Source organism: Delphinus delphis, chromosome 1, assembly GCF_949987515.2.
Source record: "Delphinus delphis chromosome 1, mDelDel1.2, whole genome shotgun sequence".
Lineage (NCBI taxonomy): Eukaryota > Metazoa > Chordata > Mammalia > Artiodactyla > Delphinidae > Delphinus > Delphinus delphis.
The window spans coordinates 124,210,268-124,231,105 of NC_082683.1; the positions used below are offsets into that span (position 1 = coordinate 124,210,268).

The window sequence follows — 20,838 nt, forward strand, 5'->3', positions numbered from 1 at the left end:
AGTGGTGAATGGTATTGGGGTGAGGAGTCCCTATTCTATTTGGCAAGGGTCTGAGCTGGATTTAATATGATTTAAAGAAAATACATTGGCTATATCAAATACCTATCATATTTTTATTCTTTTTCTTATTGGTTGTGTTACTGTATGATACTGGGCAAGTAGGTTATTTAACTCTTATTCTCAGCTTCCTCATCTGTACAACGGGCAATAATAATACATAACTCACAGAGTTGTTGCATGTGAAGATTGGATGGGAGTGTGTCTCTTGACAGTGTCCAGAACAGCCCATCACTGGCCATTTTTATTGCCCCTTTTCTCATTCTTTTGAGCATTCCTAGCTCTTGGCCTCTGGACATGATGCTTCAGCGTTTGGAGTAATTTTTCCTTCCTCTGCTGTTTGAATCGTACTTTGTCCTTCAAGTCCTAATGTAAGCATTTTTGTCTTCCCTGACCACCGGGCAGCCTTCTTTTCTCTGAACTCCCGAGGCATTTATCTTGCTCAGCCCTTCTTTCACACATCTGATATCTCCTAAGCACCCTCGGGGTGGCTGGTTTACTAAGGGGAAGTAGACAAAGTCTGCCTTCACGGAGCTCACATAAGAAGATTATCTCCATGTCTTTTTTTTATTATTATTCTCCAGAGTTTTCGAGGTTCTATTTACCACGAATAAAGAGTGCACATGGGGCTTCCCTGGTGGCGCAGAGGTTGAGAGTCCACCTGCCGACGCAGGGGACACGGGTTCGTGCCCCGGTCCGGGAAGATCCCACATGCCGCGGAGCGGCCGGGCCCGTGAGCCATGGCCGCTGAGCCTGTGCGTCCGGAGCCTGTGCTCCGCAACGGGAGAGGCCACAACAGCGAGAGGCTCGCGTACCGAAAGAAAAAAAAATTAGCTTCAGTGACGGTCCTGCAGGTGGTAGCTGACTATAAACACAGATTCAATTTGCCCGTGTGCAGGTTGTCTATGTGACTTTAGGACATTTATTAAACCAGAAGTGGGAAATTTAGAGTTGGACTATTCATATTATGGAAAACTTCAAGTACTCTGATCCTGCAATCCCCAGCCCCTCTTCCTCTCTCAGATGAGATAGTCCTGCCTTGCTTGAAAACTCTAGGATGACCTCATCTGAGGCAAGTAATTTGCAAAAGGGTTCCAGTTCTCTCTGTGCCCCACACCTAGCACTTCTCATTCCCTCTAGATCCTTACCTATACTCATTCTCAGCCTATCCAGAGAACAAGTTGCAAAGTCAAATCCAGAATTCATAAACAGCAAGAAAATTGCAATATTTTGCTAATTTATATTGGCAAAGTCCCAGGAAACAAGTGTAGGAATAAAATCCGAGGATGCTGATCCAGCGCGGGAGGAATGTAATTTTAGAGTGAGCTGAATGCGTTGATATGTCCATTCAGGGCTGGTGTGAACAGCTGGGACTCGTTTGCTCAGTAGGCTGACTGAAACCTGAATGCAGCCATGACCGACGATGACAGAACTAGAGATACAGATTCTCCTTGGCTTAATGTAGAAGTAAAGCCAAAACATAGGGTGATAAGAATGTGGGGGTGAATTTCTCACATGTTACCTGCTCATCCACCTCCTAATTATGTTCCCTGCGAGGATTAGAGGACACGTTCTTCACCAAGAAATGCAATGGTGAAAGGGGGACCACTGTCCTTGGAAAGTGCTTCGATGGCTTACTTCTGTAGTGAAGGGATAGAGGTGGGAGATGTTCCACTGGAATAGGCTCCTTGATTTCCATAGAGATGTTGGAATGTCCAAGATGGCAAAAGCCTAAGAGGAGCATTTAATTGACCAGAGGCAATGTGAATACGGTAAGTACAATAGGCAGCAAGGACAAAGTGATCATCAGAATGAATTGACCCACAGAGAGCTTGGGCAGGGGCAACTGTTGATGGGTCCCTGGGTCAGAAATAGATGGGCAGATCATTAAGGTTCTACTTGATCGATATTACAAACACAACCGTGAGTATAGTTAAAAAACAAAACGAAAAAGAACCCCAACTTGGATGGTGTCACCATGGGAGCCAGAGCCCTCCCCTAACTCTCAGATCTGAGTCAGTTCACAGATCCTGAACTCCTTGAAGGAAGGAGAAGCTGGGTAGCCTTGAGGATGGGCAATTTGGCCAAATTATTAGCAATTTCAAGATCAGTCTTTCTGCATGCCATTCTATAGTGCAGAAAGAAATCATTCTGAGATAGAAGAGACAGTTAAATCAATTTATAACTGATGCAGTATACAAATTTGAACAATACGGATTCTCTTTAATAATCACGATCATTCATTCAGAAGTGACCCCACATGCAGGTATTAGCATTCACTGCCAATGTGCACCATATGAACTGTCACATGAGGGGGAACAAAGGAAGTTCAGACAGATCTGAAACTTCCTTTGCACTGGCTCTTCTTCAGAGAATCCTGTTTTCTTCTCTCTTTTCATATGGCCATGTATTTTCTCTTGGTGGTCCCTGTTCCTCCTCGTCATTACAGAATACAGAGACCAGTTGAACAATACCCTGGTTATGGCTTTGTGATCTCCAGACCACAGACTGGATATTTCTCCCCTTACATTCAGTCAGTCCCCTACTCCTCTCCCATATATGTCCTCTCTAACCCCTCTACTACGCCCTTCAATTAGACCAATGGTCCACAAAGTCTTTTTTTTTTTTTTTTTGCAGTACACGGGCCTCTCACTGTTGTGGCCTCTCCCATTGCGGAGCACAGGCTCCGGACGCCCAGGCTCAGCGGCCATGGCCCACGGGCCCAGCCGCTCCGCCGCATGTGGGATCCTCCCGGACCGGGTCACGAACCCGTGTCCCCTGCATCGGCAGGCGGAGTCTCAACCACTGCGCCACCAGGGAAGCCCCACAAAGTCTTTTGATCACTTGCCATCAATATCTGTAAAAAACCGAGCATGTATCCCAATATTTGTTTATAAATAAAAGCCATGTGAATATATGATTTATTATGTACATTATGAAACATACACAGAAATAGAATTCAAAAAAGATGAGATAAATATAAATATTTTCTTCCTCCATTCCAGTGCATTTGGTACATACCCTGGTGTATGTGTGTGTATCTGGCTTTGAAGACACAGTTTAGGCCATCAAGGTTGCTCATCTAGGCAATGACCCCTAATCATCCATTGGAAGAAATCCCAAGTTCTTTAGCACAGCATTAAGTTCCCTCCTGATTTGGCCCACACCTACCTCATCCCCTACATCCTCCTACATACATAAAAGTTTAGGTTCCAGTTGTTCTCAACGACTTCTTACTCCTTACTTATTCTGTGCTGCTCTATGCTTCCATGCCTATGCACCTGCTGTTTCTTGTCCATGAAGTGGACTGTCTCCTCCTGGTGAAACCGTTTATCTTCTCTTTAAAATCTTGCTCTGGCATCATCTTCTTTGTGAATCATTCCTAACCTATACAGAGAGAGTTAATTACTCTTGCCTCCTGTACCATGTCCATGTACACATACCATTTTATTGCCCAGATGTCACATGGTATTGTTTGTATTACTTTGTTACTTATACTTGAGTGCAATTGATCTCATACTTGAAATTATAGACAATGTCTTATGTATCTAATATGCTTAGCATGTGGCACAGATGAACAAAGTTGCTTGAGGCTGGGGAATGTCATAGCATATTCATATTTTTCATTTTAATGCTTTTCTCCAAGTACTGTGCTTCAGACCTTAGAAATGTAAATATTCATTGACTAAATAAGCAGACAGGTGAATGGATGTATAGGTAGATATATAAGTAAATGGATGAATTAAAAGACAAGGGAAAGGTGTAAAAGTTGTTTTAAAATAAGAACAAGAACAGTCATGAAGAAGAGGGAATATGCCTGTTCTATGATGCCCCAGAGGGCAAGACCAAGTTCAAATAATGTAAGTAACAAGGAAGCAGGTTTTACCTCAACCTAAGCTCTAATCATTAAAGGGCACAGGCTATTTAGAGATAGTAAGCCTCTATTTTTTTTTTTTTTTTTTTTTTTTTTTGCGGTACGCGGGCCTCTCACTGTTGTGGCCTCTCCTGTTGCGGAGCACAGGCTCCGGACGCACAGGCTCAGTGGCCATGGCTCACGGGCCCAGCCGCTCCGCGGCACGTGGGATCTTCCCGGACAGGGGCACGAACCCGTGTCCCCTGCATCGGCAGGCGGACTCTCAACCACTGCGCCACCAGGGAAGCCTTGAAGGATGAAATTTTTGATAGGAGTCTTAGTCCATAGTAGCTAGATGTCCACTTGTCATGCAGCACTTGATGCTGAAACTCCTAAATTCTAAGTGACTTTAAAATTTTGTCCTCAACGGAAAAATGTAGGGCATTTCCTCTCTACACCAATTCGCCAACACGAGAGGTAATTCCCTGCTTTGCAAAGTCGTCTAGCATTACGTTGTATTCGCCTTTTCCAACACTGACCTTCCTTGAAATGCCCCAAGACGACGTCATCCAGTGAGTTCAGGGGGCGGTGCGTCCCTGACCACACCCCCTGCTGCCAGAGCCTCGCCCCTCAGCAGTTTTTCCCCTCTTTTCAGGTGCGTCGTGACGTAAGACGTAGGTCACGCAACCTTGGCAACTGGTCCCGGAAGCAAAACCCGAGGGGCGGAGAAGAAGGCGGAAAGGAGGGCCTGCGTCCGGGTAGGCCGGCAGGGGGCGGGGTGGGGCCGGGCATGGTAACGGCTCGGAAGCCGAGGGGGCTGGGTCGGGGGGAGGCGGAGGGACCGGTGTCGGTCGCCGCCGCCGCCGCTGCCGCCGCTGCTCCAGCCTGTTCCGTGTGGCCCACGCGGGCCCCGCTGCGGCCATGATGATCCACGGCTTCCAGAGTAGCCACCAGGACTTCTCCTTTGGGCCCTGGAAGCTGACGGCGTCCAAGACCCACATCATGAAGTCAGCGGATGTGGAGAAGTGAGGCTCCGGGGCTGGGATTCGGGCGCGAGCTGGGGAGCTGGGCCTGGGCGGGAGGCAGGGCGAACTCGGCGGAGCCCCAGCCCTTCTCTGGGGGGCGGAGGCTCGGGTCCCTCCGGACGGAACCTTTGAATTGACAACACCAGGAAATATTCCTGTCTCCACCTCCTGTCCTTCGGTTCGGGCCGCCAGGCGCTGCCTTCGTGAAATTGTCACTCCGCCTGGATTTGAGCAGAGCATGATTGTTGCGGTGGACTTTCCCCTCCCGTAGGTCTCTACCTGACGCAGCCTGCGCCACCTTTAGACTATTTCTTTCTGGGTGGATATGACCTGTTTTCTTAGGGGTTGATAACGGGGATGATATATATGCTTGGTTTTTAGCATGTCAGGGGCCGTGCCAGGCACGTGAGATACAGAAGATGAAAGACAGCGTCTGCCTCGAGGAATTTACAGTCTTGTGAGAGAGACAGACGATTATAATACAGTGTGAATTGATATAGGTGTATATGCAGGGTTATTTGAGATTGTTTAAGGGAACAAGGCATCCGGGAAATTGGGATGCCTGAACTGAATCTTGATAAAGTCGGTGGGATGGGGTGGGGCTTGGGGGCCTGTGTAAGGCCAGGGAGAGTGACAGCTGTGATGCGTTTGTGATGCCTGAACTGAATCTTGACAAAGTCGGGGGGTGGGGCGGGGTCCGGGGGCACGTGGCAAGCCGGTGGGTCAGAGAGAGTGGGAGCCATGAAGGACTGTTTCTGTGTGATTGGAGTGTGAGGTATCAGAGGGGGAGTACTGTAGTGAGAAGCCAGAGGCAGGTAGGGCCCTGGGCAGTGGAGATACCACTGATAGAACTTTTATGCCAGGCTCAGGAGTTTCGAATTTTATCTGACTACTACCGGGTGCCATTTTATACAAAGGATCGACATTATCAGATGTACACTCTGAAAGATTTCTCTGGAGGTGATGTGGAGGATAGATTGGTGGGCTGCAGGACTGGGTAAGGAAACCGGTTAGAAGGGGTGAGAGGAGAGGTTTTAGAAGATTAAGTGCCTGAATTTGATGGCCACTTGATAGGAGGAGGAAGGAAGAAGGAGGAATCTATACCCTTGGCAAGATTTCATTGCCATTGGACAAGGTGAGAAACCCAGGAGGAGGAGCAGATTGGGGGCAGGTGTTGGATAGAGGATGAGTTTAGTTTTGTTGAAATATGTGTTGTGTGTGGGTTATAAAGTGGAGGTGTCTTAGGCGTTTATTTTGGAGCTTAAAAAAGATGACTTGTCCATGGATTTAGGTTTGGGAATCATCAGCTTATAGTTGATACCTGGAGCCTTGGGAGTGAATTAAGATCATCTAGAAGTTATCCAGAAGAAAAGGAAAAGGTCATGAGATGGAACCCTAGGGAGCACTGACATTTTAAGATTTAGGCAGAGGGAAGTGACCAGGGAAGAGAAGAGAGTCATGAAAGGATGTTTAGCTTCCTAATTGAAAAAAAAAAAAAAAAAAAGTAACATTCTTGCAGAGTCACTAAGAAAAATTGAGAAAATACAGAAAAGAAAGGGAAAAAATTCCCTTCATCCCACCACAGACTGAGTTACTCTCTGAGTTTTCCTCTCCATATAACTTTCTCTGTTACGTATTGCACCATATATATAATTGTGGTATATAAAGCAGTCAGCTTCAAATTGCGGTTACCCATATAATTTACTTACAGACTCCCTAAGAGGTGCTGGATGCATGGAGAGTTCTAAGGGAATCAAATTCCAGATCTTTAATCTCCTTGTTTATTATTTCTAAAACAGCTCTGCCTGAGTATACTTAGTCCTTTTTCCTTCACAAAAGAAAGGTTTATCTGCTCCCATCCTAAATTTTTCTGTGATGCCTTGCCCTAGGGTATAGAAACCTCTTGGGTGCTATATAAATGAATTAGGGGAAATTTTGGATTAACGAAACTTCCTTTAATGAATTTAGGCATCTTAATCCCATAGAGGCTTCCTGTCTTCCTTGCCTTATAAATGGTCCTACCTATTTGTTAATGGTGAAGCTTGACATTAGAAATGGGGTTAAGATACTCTGTGTTTGGCCTGTGTTTAAGATACTCGGAATTTAGGACATTTGAAGAAGTGTAAGTTAGTGGCAGTGATTCTTTTACATATATGACTGGAATATTTCATAGGACTACCAGATTTTTCCAGATACGTTGGGAAAAATCCAGAGAATCACATCTTATATTAGTTCATGTTTGGTATGCATTATCCAGTAAAGTCGTTAAAACTTTACTACTTGACTGGTTTATTTTACTTAGCATAATGTCCTCAGGTGTCATCCATGTTGTCACAAATTGCAGAATTCCCTTCTTTTTAAAGGCTGCATAGTATTCCATTGTATGTGTAAAACACATTTTCTTTTCTTATTTTTTTGTTTTTTTTAAACCACGTTTTCTCTATCCATTCATATGTCTATGGACATTTGCATGGGAGTGTTGATCTCTCTAGTATTTAATATTTTCTATTTCCTAATAGCAAAAGAATAAATTTCACTTAAATTTATGATGAAAAATTAATGTTATTAGACATCATACTAAAGATGGACAACTTAAAAGGTTAGATCACTGATATGTGCACATATACATAAACACAGAGATAAAATAAACATACAGTGTGCCTGTTTTTTCTTTACTATTGTATCATAAGCATTTTTCTCCATTATATTCTCCCTTTAAGTATTTTTAATGGTTCCATAATATTTCATCATATAGATATACTATAGTTTACCTAACCATTTATTTCTTTATAATTAGAGTATTTTCTATTAAAAATAAGATGATTATGAGTATTAATGTGTATAATTTTTTTTTCCTACATTGGGGATTATTTCTATATTACAGATTTCCCAAAGCTGATATTTTGGGTCAAAGAATATAAATTTGATTAAGTTCTTGGTACTTTTTTCTTAATTTTTGCCTCAGGGTGGAATGTAAATTGATACAGTTCTTCTGAAAATCAAGTGAGCAAGTGCTTGTTTCCCTCAGTGGGTGCTTTTGCTTTTTTTTTAAAGCTTGCAACAAGTAGAGAATTTTACTGGCGAAGGTGTTTTCCTACAAGAAACAGGATCTTTAATTGCTATCTTTTCTTCATAGCCAAAATTAATATAATTGTTGTGTAAGAACAAAAAGTTCACCAGAGATAGGAAGCTTATGGAAACATGGGACTGTGGTGCATTAAGTCCTCTCCTGGGCAGTCATGGTGGAATTAGAACCCGTCTTTATTCTTGAAAGTGGTGGGGCTTTGATGATCCAGGAATGAAGTAGATGTTTATAATAAGAATCAATATTTTTTCCATTTAGGGCTTAAGTATTTTAATTTGTTTATGCAAGGTTTTTTGCTTGTTTGTTTTTAATATATATACAAGACTTGATTGGTGTGTCTGATTGGAAATAGATTTAAAGCAGTTGGAAAGAGAGTAATTGTGGTCTTGGGATATGCATAGATCCTTTGTTAGTTTTATGTCAGAATATATTCTTTAATATAGCATTATTTTACTTTACCTAACAAGTATAACTATGTAGCTGTTCAAAAATCCAGAAGTCTTAAAAAAGAAAAAGCCTTCGGTTCTGCTAAAGTAGCTATCATATAACACTTGCACTAAAATTCTGTGCTTTGTTCAGGATCCGTTAGAACTTCATTCAGAGCATATTTACACTTTTGACTCTATTGCATACTTTATAATTGTAACCATATTGGAAATGTAGGGAAGGAAAAGAGTTCCATATAGTCACTTTGCCCTAATAAATGAATTGTTAGCATTTTTCATGTTCTTTTTTTATTCATTATGCAATTTTAAGGAGTATGATTGTTTGATTTTCCATCCTTTGATAGATAAGAAACCAAATAAAAAGGGATGAGGTTGCTTCAGGGGCAGATACCTACATTCTAGAGTAGCTAGAGGTATACACACTCAATTGAACTTGAGGACATTGTCTTACAAGATTGTTAAATATGATGATCTCGGGCTTCCCTGGTGGCGCAGTGGTTGAGAGTCCGCCTGCCAATGCAGGGGACACAGGTTCGTGCCCCGGTCCAGGAAGATCCCACATGCCGCGGAGCGGCTGGGCCCGCGAGCCATGGCCGCTGAGCCTGTGCGTCCGGAGCCTGTGCTCCACAACGGGAGAGGCCACAACAGTGAGAGGCCCGCGTACCACTAAAAAAAAAAAAAAAAAAAATATGGTGATCTCTGGTCAGCAAGAAAAGGTAAAATAACATTTTATATATTTTGTTTAAAAACAAAGAGAAGGGTACAATACATTATGAAAATTTTCCAAAATCAGTATTAACAGAAAAAAATTGGTACATAAGATAACCAGAAAATCACTTCCATGGAACCTCTGTGTTAGTTGTGCTTTCAGGTTGTAAGGAACAGAGACTCCCGTCCACTGCCCACCCCCGTGTTGCCTCAAGTGATGAGAATTTAATCATACATGAGGAAATAACTAAACACGGAATTAGCTCAGAAAATGAACAGCAGTTCTTGTGGCCCCAACTATAGATGTCTCTAATCTTCTTGTCACCCTTATTTCTCAGTCTCTACTTTGCTCTATCTGCTTCTCTTGCTATTACTTAAAAATTTCACTCTCCCCTCTTCTCTACCTCATGGTTCTGTGTCATGCCATGTCTCTTAGTCTGTGCTTCATTTAACTGTCATTCAGACTTATAAAAAGAGGGATCAGAGTAAGTTTAATTGGCCGTTATTCAATTCAGCATGAGTGTTTCGGGCAGAGTTCTCAGGCTAAAATTCAGGGGTTCCTGCCAGCCCATAGATAATTGCCTTTGGTTGAGAAGCAAAACTTTCATCCCTAAATTGACAGTCCTGGTTGTCACTCAGGGGTTGGGGTCATAAGGCATGGTAACCTATACATTGACCTACTTTTTTCAGAAGTAACGAGTAGCCACTTAAAAGTCTTTATAACAGGGGTCACAGACTCAGCTTTTAAAGGGCCAAGGAGACTGGTGAACCAGAGAGCCTATGCCCCACTTGAAGGGGGCAACCTCCACTCAGCTCCAGCCAGTTGGTGTCACGTGGAAATACAGGTCCAATGTTGCCAAGTGTTTTTTTTTTTAAGAGAAACTAGAAGTCCAGATTTCTCAAAAATCTCTCAATTTTTATTGGCACCTCAATAATTTTGCCAGTTATTTCAAATATTAAAAAATATATTGTGTAGGCTAATCAAAACACATCTGTGGGTTCATAATTTGTGATCCTGGTCTTATAGTATGTCTAATATAACTTTCTTATGTAATGAGGCTAGCTAGATGAGGTCCAGGTCTTTAAAAGCAGTCTTATATAGTGGAAATAGGCCTGGTGTTACCACTTAACTGGCTCTGTGATTCGAGTTAGCTGCTTAAACTCTCTGAGCCTTTCTTAGCTCACAGGGTAGTTTTTTTTTGTTTGTTTTGTTTTGTTTTTTTGCGGTACGCGGGGCTCTCACTGTTGTGGCCTCTCCCGTTGCGGAGCTACAGGCTCTGGACATGCAGGCTCAGTGGCCATGGCTCACGGGCGCAGCCGCTCCGCGGCATGTGGGATCCTCGCGGACCGGGACATGAACCCGCGTCCCCTGCATCGGCAGGCGGACTCTCAACCACTGCGCCACCAGGGAAGCCCCACAGGGTAGTTTTGAGGCGCAAATTCAAGTGTCTCAGATGTGATCTCTGATCATCCTACCTAAAACAGTGCCTCCCCCATCACCTTGCTTTAATTTTTGTATATCACTTGTTACTAGCTGACATTATATTGTGTATTTATTTGTATATTTATTATCTGTCTAATTTAGCCCACTACCTAATACAGTGCCAAAAAGATATACACAGAGAGAATGGATGATGAAACCCCTTATAGACTTTACAAATATATCATTTTATTAAATCATGTATTATTTAACTCATTTAGGAGTAGAAGGTATTCTGTGGGGATCAGAAGGAAGCAAAAGTGCCAACAGTGATATAAAATAATCCTGCTGACTTTTGGTTATACATAGGTTAGCTGATGAATTGCATATGCCATCTCTCCCTGAAATGATGTTTGGAGACAACGTTTTAAGAATCCAGCATGGCTCTGGCTTTGGGATTGAGTTCAATGCTACAGATGCATTAAGATGTGTGAACAACTACCAAGGAATGCTTAAAGTAGCCTGCGCTGAAGAGTGGCAGGAAAGCAGGTGAGAATCTGGGTAGTTATGGGTTAAACAAAACAGAAAAGAGTTGAAAAAATATTCAGTTGTGATATGTGTATTTTATTAGAATGGCTAGTACTATTATTAAATCTGATAGTTGAATCATTCTAGAGTTCATTTTTCTCATCCATAAAATGGAGGTTAATTACCCTGCTCTTGAACACTTCTTGAATTAAATTGAATTACAATTGAGCTGAGCTATGTAGGGTTTACTTTTTTGAGCTTTCAGTGTTCTTTACTGAAGAGGCATTACACTGTGTACTTTAATGTTCCTAGTTTTGAAGAACAGTGTTTACTTATGATTTGCGTTGAAAATTTGAGGAGCACTGAAATTAAGAAAAATGTATTTTCTTTCATAATCAAATCAGCAGTTATTTACTTTGTGCCTATTGTGTACTAGGTTCTTTGAAAAAAGTATAAGCCTTTAAACCATGTCCTCAGGCGGTGTACAGATTAATTGGAGAGACTACACTATCAGTACATGACAAGTTAAATAACAATAAATGTGCAGAAAAACTAAGACAGATCTTGTGTTAGTGAATTATGACAAGCATATGTATTTAGTAGGGTATTTTATATTATCTGTAGAATGTAATTGGGTGTGATAAATGAAGACACATGATCTATATTCTACATCACTGACTGACCCTTCTCATTTTGGTGTTTGAGGACGGAGGGTGAGCACTCGAAGGAGGTTATTAAGCCGTATGACTGGACCTATACAACAGATTATAAGGGAACGTTACTTGGAGAATCACTTAAGCTAAAGGTAAATCTTATTTTTTGCTTTTATGAGTCATTGATTGCCTTGGACAGTTTCAGTGTTAGAACTTTCTAGTAATGAGTTATTTTATGCTGCTACTTTACTTTCTATTGTGCGAGGCTTCAGAACCTAATGTAAAGGGATTTTGCTTGTTGATTATCAGCACAAAATAAAAGAAAGCCATAGGGGAACAATTTTTGCTAAAAATGTGGTTGGTAGCAATGGCAGACTGCCTTAATGTTATCATTATCGCTATCAAGAAGCATTAAAATGTGTCTGTTCTTGGTGTAATGTATTAGGTGATTTAGACAGAACCTGCTAGCTAGTAGCTTACAGTTTTACAGATGAACAGATATGTGGGCAGATAGAAATTTTGGTCAGACAGCTTGGATTATTGTTTGCCTACACTATGTGTGAACCTGGTGTGACTTCAAGCAAGTTATTTAATCTGACTGGTTTTGTTTTATCAGTAAATTGGATAAACAGAAATATCTACCTCACAGCAGATATAAGATAAATCTAAGGGAAAATTCCCAGTGAATTCTAAATCTCTATATTAATGTTAAGTTGCATCTGTGTAAGTCCTGCTTAGGAAGAGATTCACTTCGTGGTAAATGACACCAGGACGGTGGAATTGGTAGGCCTCATATTGGGAGCTTAGCTACATAGAGCCATGGATACTGCAGGGAACAGACAAAAAAATCCTTCCATTACAGTCTAATGGGGGAGGAAGGTTTTTCTAGTCCATTAATACTTCATAGATTAATATTCTCTCTTTTCACTCCTGATTGAAAAACTTTGCAAAGTGTGTAGGCTTTTTGATATTTCATTTCAAGGAGTGAGGAAGCGAGAGCTTGTTTTAACCCAATGCGATAATGATGATGACTTACTTTGCGGGCTGACTTACAAAAGCCTCCTGGAGGCTATGAAGTAGCATTAGCTGTGATCAAGGAGCAAGATCCACGGCAGTAGAGACAGGGAGTGAGAGAGTAGTAGGAGGTGAAAGACATGTGCTCAGTACCCTTTATTGGCACGTCAGCCTATCATGTGTTTGTTGTAATTTGTAATTTGTTCTAAGGTGTTGCTGACAAATGTCAGTGTGATCAAACACTCACTAGTGGTAAGGAGCTCAGGCTTTGGCAAACCTGAGTTCAAATCCCAGCACCATCACTTAACAGCTTGGAAAAGCAATTTAATCTTTGCTAAGCCTTAGTTCTCACTTTGGTAAACTAGGGATAATATCAGTTGTGAGGTAGTAAATAAGATAACATGTATTAAGTGTTTATGGCACAGTGTCTGTTAACACAATAAGATGTTAATAAATGGCAGCTGCTATTATTATGATAACATCATATCTCAAATGTCAAGGCAACTAAGTTAATATTATTGAAATACCAAGAGTAAAAGTAGCTATATTGTCTAAATAGTATTTACCCTTGCTTTATGGTCTAAACAGAGTTGATGAATGTGTTCCTTTATTGCCTTAAAAAATAGAGTGACTATTTTCCAGGTAAAATTGTTAGGACTTTGTTGCTTAATTCTCAAAATAGTCTTGTAGGATAGGCATTTTTATCCTTATTTTGTAGACGAAGAAATGGGTTCAAGATCTTAAAGTATGTGTCTCTTAGTAACATAACACTGATGTTAGAGCTTCTTTTAAGCACATTTGTTATATGTGGAAGATCACTTTCATAGGAACATTTTTTACTTTTAACTTTGTTTTAATACCTAAGGATTTTTTGACCTGTAATATTATTTGAGATTTTAAATTATTTAATCCTTCAGCTCTTCCTTAAAATACTATTCAGAAGCCCTGGTATGTATAGGAAGTGTTTGCCTGTGTGGGAGAAGGTATTTTATGTGTACAGTAAGAATATCAGAGAATGAGGCATTAGAATGAAGCCTTTCCTTTGCCCTTAAATTGTTGGTTTTTAGTTGCTGGGGCCTGTTGGTGTGTGTGTGTGTGTGTGTGTGTGTGTGTGTGTGTGTGTGTGTGTGTGTGTGTGTGTGTGTGTGTGTGTGTGTATGTGTGTGTGTGTGTTTAATGATTTCTCACTCTTTAGGTTGTTAAGCCTATTACTCTGAGTTGTAGCATGGTGTAAGAGGAGAGAGCCAGTCACAGAGTTGTACTGACCTGGCTGGATTCATATCCAGCCTTGTCATTTGTTGTCTGGGCTACCATAGGCACTTCTCTCAGACTGTGGTATGAGAATGTTATGAGAAGACAGGTCAAATGCCTAATATGTACCTGGCCTATAGTAACCTATCAACGTTTGGCTGTTTTCTTATTAAATAAATAAATTGAATATGCAGGAAAATATAAGTAGAAGACTGCCTCTTCTATTGATACTGCTTTTTAGGAATAAAACATGCTTAGTGTTCATGCATTTTAAAAAGCTTTTTTTTTTTAAGCACATTGGAACATTTGCCCAACTTAGTGCAATTCAGTATCTTGAGCTTTCTTTTTTCCTTTTCTTTTCATTGTGGTAAAAAAATATGTAACATAAAATCTACTATCGTAGTTATTTCTAAGTGTATTAAATACTGTTAAGTATATTCATGTTGTTGTGCAACTAATCTCCAGAACTTCTTCATCTTGAAAAACTGAAACTCTATACTTATTGAACAGCAACTCCCCATTTCTTCCTTCTCCCAGCACCTGGCAGTCACCTTTCTACTTTCTGTTTCTGTGAATTTGACTATTCTAGATGCCTCATATAAGTGGAATCATACATTATTTGTCTTTTTGTGACTGGCTTATATCACTTAGCATAATGTCCTCAGGGTTTATCCATGTTGTGGCATGTGTCAGACTTCCCATCCTTTTTAGGGCTGAGTAATATTCCATTGTATGTATATACCACATTTTGTTTTTCCATTCATTTGTCAGTGAGCATTTGGGTTGCTTCTACCTCTTGGCTATTGTGAATAGTGCTGCTGTGAACATAGGTGTGCAAATATCTCTTCAAAATTCTGCTTTCATTTTTTTGGGGGGTATATACCCAGAAGTGGAATTGCTGGATCATATGGTAATTTTTTTTTAATTTTTGGAGGAACCCCTGTACTGTTTTCCATAGCGGCTGTACCATTTTACATTCCCACCAGCAGTGTATGAGAGGTTTTGATTTGCATTTCCCTAATGGCTAGTGATGTTGAACATCACTATGCTTGTTGGTCATTTGTATATCATCTTTAATATCTTGAGCTTTTAAAAGTAACTTTAGGGCAGGAATGTGCTGACATAAACATTGGAAATGAATGGAGTTTATAAGACAAAAGGCAAAAAGAACTGCATATGAGTACTGTATGCTTGTTGATAGTTGTTTTCCTCAGAGGTATTAGCAATTCCTCAGGGTTAGCAATTAGCAATTTCCTCAGGGTTAGCAATTCTGATACTGTTTTAGTTTTGCAAGATGAAAAAGTTTTAGAGATCCATCTTACAACAATGTGAATATAATTTACACTACTGAACTGTACACTTAAATATGGTTAAGATGGTGGATTTCTTGTTATGCCCTTTTTTTTTTGGCCAGCAATTAGAAAAAAAGTTAAACATGATTGCCATGTAACCCAGCAATTCCACTCCTAAGTGTACACTCAAGAGAATTGAAAACTGTATATCCACATAAAAACCTGTACATGAATATGCATAGCTGCATTACTCATAATAGCTAAAATGTGAAAACCACCCAGATGTTCATCAGTGGATAAACAGAACTGGTATATCTAGACAGTGGAATATTATTTAGTCCTGAAAAGGGAAAGGAAACACTGATACATGCTACAACCTTGGAAACAGTATGCTAAGTGAAAGAAGCCAGACACAAGGGTACATGTATATGATTCCAGAATGATTTGCTGAACAAACAAATCTATAGAAACAGAAATTAGAGTATTGGCTTCCAGGGGCTGGGGGACGTGAGGAATGGAGAGTGACTGCTAATGGGTATGGCAGTTTCTTTTTGGGGTGATGATATGTTCTGGATTAGATAATAGTGGTGACTGCACAGTCTTGTGAATATACTAAAAACCACTGAATTGTACACTTTAAAAGGGTAAATTATATAGTATGGGAGTTATGTCTCCATTTTTTAAAAAAAGAAAAATCATTGTAATACATAGCAGTTTCACTGTATGTTCCTAATGGGATGTACACACACACACACACACACACACACACACACACACACACACACTACTTTCAGCAGTTTTCAAAAAGGGAATTTAACATAGGGTTCTTAGCATTTGCTGTTAATTAACTATATGATAAATTTAAAAATATTTATGTCAAGTAATTTCCTTATTATAAGCCTCCATCTGATGTGAGGGAGGTTCCACTTGAAAGATGTGACCAGGACTTATTTTTCTTGTAATGTATCAAGAATATTTGTAGTGCTCCGTATGTTTTTTAAGCTTTTTAAAGATTGTGGAATAACTTAGAAAAGTCCATAAAACATGAAGGTAGAGTTTAATGAATTGTAAAATGCAACCACCCAGGAAAAGAAATAGAACATTGTGAGCACCCCCAAGCAGGACCCTTCCCGATCATAGTTCTTTTAAAAAAATATTTCCTAGTATCTTTTGAAATTTTCAACCTTAGCTTTTATTTCCTTGAAACTAGTGTGCATTGTTGTTTTACAGTTTGGGCCTCATATTTTCAACATCTAGAGTCCCCAGTGTCTTTTATTGTCTTGTTATTTCTGTTGGTTCCGATTTATGGTGTCTAGACTCCTAATATGCTTTCTTATTTTTCTTTGAATCCTGTTTTACCTCCACAGAGGATTTTTGTTTATTTCTGGTGGGCAGCTGACGGCATTCATAGTCAAGGGCATAGGTTTGCAAATGGTTTCTGTAAAGGACCAGATAGTAAGTATTGCAGGCTTTGAGGACCATAGAGTTTATGTTGCAGTTACTCAGCTGTGCTGCTGTAGTCGAAAGCAGACATAGACAATATGCAAACGAATGGGTATAGCTGTTTCTCAGTAAAATTTTATTTATGGACATGGAAATTTGAATTTCATATAATTTTTATGTGACATGGAATATTCTTAAGAAAAAATTTCCCCCAGTCATTTCAAAAATGTAAAAAGGATTCTCAGCTTGCAGTTCATACAAAAATAGGTGGCAGCCCACATTGACCTGGAAGTCTTAGTTTGCTAACCTCTGGTATGGGGCCAGAGTTTGAGGTTTACTGGGCGTGTAATATAAGAAGCTCTGCAGCCAGCATAGCACTTTGAGATGTTATCCCAAAATTGGGAGCAGGGCAAGGAATTCTCCAAGGCCTCTGCCCTTAGTGAATACTGAGCAATTATGGTGCCAGCAGAGCTCAGCCTCTCCTCTGTCCAGTCATTGCTGATGCCTCAAGGCCAAAGCTGGAAAACCGTAGGCTCAGTTTCACTTTTCTGGGCTCCAGTCCTCTTCCAGATATCAGTCCAGTCATTCTTTAGTGCCTTGACCCTATAATGCTTTTAAGAAGTTTTTGTTTTTTCATCCAGCTTTTTAAATTGTCTTCAGCAAGAGGGTTTGTCCAGGTTACTTATTTTGACAATACCAGAAGCCAAAAATATCCCATATGTCTTAAGTGTAGCTGTTTTACCTTTTCTTTTCAGATGCTTGAGTTCAGGGAGGAGATAAGTGGAGTTGAGGAAGAGAAAAGGCAGAGAAATACAAAGTTTTAAACATATTTGTCCTTATGAATGAAGAAGATAGTATATAGATAAATATATTGAATTTCCCTAATCCATGTGTTATCTAATTATTTTTTGTCTTTCTCTTTCAAACATTTTATAAGAACAAGTAACTGGCAAAACTGATGGATTCATGTTCACCAATCACTTACTAAAGGCATATATGAAGTATTAGTGAAGTAGCCATTTACTAATGAGAAGATTCATGTAATGATTAATTTTTTGGAAGTCAGATGTATCTATAAGGAGGATTTTCAAATGTGTTCCTTTGAACTAAAACTAATTAAAAAGTAAGGAATTTAGAAGTTGTGTTTATTTAATAGTAACTAAAGTTTCATGCTCTTAGGGAATCCTAGAGGCACCAACGTTGGTCTTAAATAGATCACAAACATGCAAGTGATGCAAGGGACTGATTATATATGCTGCCCTATCCCTACCCCTCACGTTCCTTCCCCACTCCGAATTTCACCTTCACGTGTGGTCTCATGTTGGAATAAAATTGCAGAGGGCTAAAATGTTATCTGTAGGTAAACATGGAAGAACTATGGACATTTTTTTCACCTCTTGGGAATCACATACAAACTGCTAGTTTCTTTCATAGCAACCTTTTCCCCCTCTGCATCACTTAATACTCCCTAAGATCATTTTCCCACAAAATCTATGTAATCTCTTGGACATCCGTATCATATTTTTCTAATTCTTGTCCAGTTTTCTGAAACTACTCTTCATTTCTTAATTCTATGCATGAGTCAAACAAATGACCTAGTCATAGCTGCTAAGTAAAGTAAAATAATAGCTACCATTTACTGAATTCTTATGGTTTGACAAGCATTGTTGTGTTTATTTATGATACAACTATGTCAAAGAATTGAAAAGCTGAACATTTTGTAGTGAAATTGAATGTAGTAAAGAATGGTATCACAAATCATACTTTCGTGTTACTATTAGGAGACACTTGGATTTAGTGAGCTACTGACGTGACCTGCCTTGAGATTGTTGGTGCTTTTGTTGGGTTATGTATGTTTGTGTCCGGGGGCTACAAAATAATACTTTGGAAAAAATAGCTGGTATCCTCTACAGCCCTTTGGAATGCTACGAGTTTCTCTTAGAATTTCTCTGAAAGTTCTTATTTACCTCAGAATTTAAAACACCTTTGTTTGTAGATTTGGGGATCTAAAATATATACCATCATTCTAATGGGAAAAATTTTTTTTAAGTTCCAAATAAATGTCGTAAAAGTAGACTTTTATGGCACAAAACTGCTTTGAACTTCTATGATAGTAGTAGTTCATCACATTGACTAATTTTCAGATGGTTAATTTTCTCATAGTCACAATAGAGCACTTGATTTTAATGTGTTCTGTTTAATGATTTTCATATGAAAGACGATGAATTTTGACTCTTTATGTTGTGAAGCTATAATATCAGACATCTTAGGTTTTTCAGGGACAAGGCATATATCTCGTTTTTCGTGTCTACTGATAACACCCAAATTTAGAACCGGGTGTTCTGGCTATGCAGAAAATACTGGTAGGAAAGCTGTCTAAAATTTTTTTTTTATGTGCCCCTTCTTATATTTTTTCTTTTAGGTTGTACCTACAACAGATCATATAGATACAGAGAAATTGAAAGCCAGGGAACAGATTAAGTTTTTTGAAGAAGTTCTCCTGTTTGAGGATGAACTTCATGATCATGGAGTTTCAAGCCTGAGTGTGAAAATTGTGAGTATTGTGAATGTGTTTAAAATTAACTTCTTCCATTTTTACCATTGGTCAGAAATACAAGACTAACTTGAAATCATACCATCGTAACGTGATGTCATGCAAAGTTTCACTTGGGTCTAGAATACATCTTGTTAATATCCATCATAAAATTCACGAAATCTTACATATTTTATATATTGTATTCTGTATATTTTGTATATTGTTAAGACTTTAGCAAATCATTTTTTTGTAGACCTGTCTGGCTACTTTGCTGTTTGTTTATTATTTAATTTAAATGAAAACTGTGACTCAATTTTCACATTTCTGAATTAAAAATGATAATTGAAAGGATCTGCAGACAGCACAGTGGGTGTCATTTTATTTTATTTATTTATTTTTTAAATTATTTTATTTTATTTTTTTATCTTTGGCTGCATTGGGTCTTTGTTGCTGAACGCAGGCTTTCTGTAGTTGCGTTGAGCAGGGGCTACTCTTCGTTGCGGTGCGTGGGCTTCTCATTGCGGTGGCTTCTCTTGTTGCAGAGAACGGGCTCTAGGCGCGTGGGCTTCAGTAGTTGTGGTGCATGGGCTTAGTTGCTCTGTGGCAGGTGGGATCTTGTTGGGCCAGGGCTCGAACCCGTGTCCCCTGCATTGGCAGATGCATTCCTAGCCACCAGGGAAGCCCCTGGATGTCATTTTAAAAAGTCACCCATGTGTCAGAATTTCAGTGCCCTGTTAAAATACACTTTAGTCTCCAGCATGGAAGTGGAAAACAGAAATGACAAGTGTTAATTCCCTCTTTTTTTTTTTTTTGTATTCTTTTCTACCAGTGGAGGACAGACTACTTCCATTAACAGTGTTATTGGTGGAACATGCTAAAAAAGAATAATAAATAGACCCCCTATTTGTTTACTATTAGGTTATAATTGGGTTTCTAACACTTTCCAGAGAAACTTCAACTGAAACTTTTTATTAAATGCCTTATCCTTAAGATCCAGCTAAAATATCACCTCCTCTGTAAGGCCTTCCACAGCACCCCTAGGCAGAGTCAAATATCCCTTTACCATACTCCTATATGGTACTTTTTTTTTTTTTTTTTTTTTGCGGTAGGCGGGCCTCTCACTGTTACGGCCTCTCTCGTTGCGGAGCACAGGCTCCGGATGCGCAGGCTCAGCGGCCATGGCTCACGGGCCCAGCCGCTCCGCGGCATGTGGGATCTTCCCAGATCGGGGCACGAACCTGTGTCCCCTGCATCGGCAGGCGGACTCTCGACCACTGCATCACCAGGGAAGCCCTTTTTACTGTTTTTTTTTACCCCCTCTATTATAGCACTTATCATAACGACTGCCAAAGACAAGGACCCCAGCATCAAACATTGTTCTTGGAGCACGATTATGGATACTGTGATTTAAATAATAATAAAGAATGAAAACAATAAGTCAAAAGCAGCAATAGGTGTGTTTTAAGCTGAGTTTTTCTGTAGAATCATAGGATTTTGGAATTGTAATGAATTTTTAGAGAATCATTT

The 20,838-nt window shown here is 39.8% G+C and overlaps 1 protein-coding gene across 1 annotated transcript in view; it reads left to right on the forward strand.

Annotated features, from left to right (window-relative positions):
- The first annotated feature begins 4,710 nt into the window (after window positions 1-4,710).
- The window catches only part of TIPRL (TOR signaling pathway regulator), a 36,273-nt gene continuing 20,145 nt past the window's right edge, over window positions 4,711-20,838 (forward strand). Inside the window, exons 1-4 of the mRNA XM_060033600.1 lie at window positions 4,711-4,935; window positions 10,964-11,143; window positions 11,828-11,927; window positions 19,198-19,329. Of these exons, the coding sequence (XP_059889583.1) occupies window positions 4,832-4,935; window positions 10,964-11,143; window positions 11,828-11,927; window positions 19,198-19,329 (516 nt within the window). The 5' untranslated portion in view covers window positions 4,711-4,831. The remainder of the gene's footprint in view (window positions 4,936-10,963; window positions 11,144-11,827; window positions 11,928-19,197; window positions 19,330-20,838) is intronic.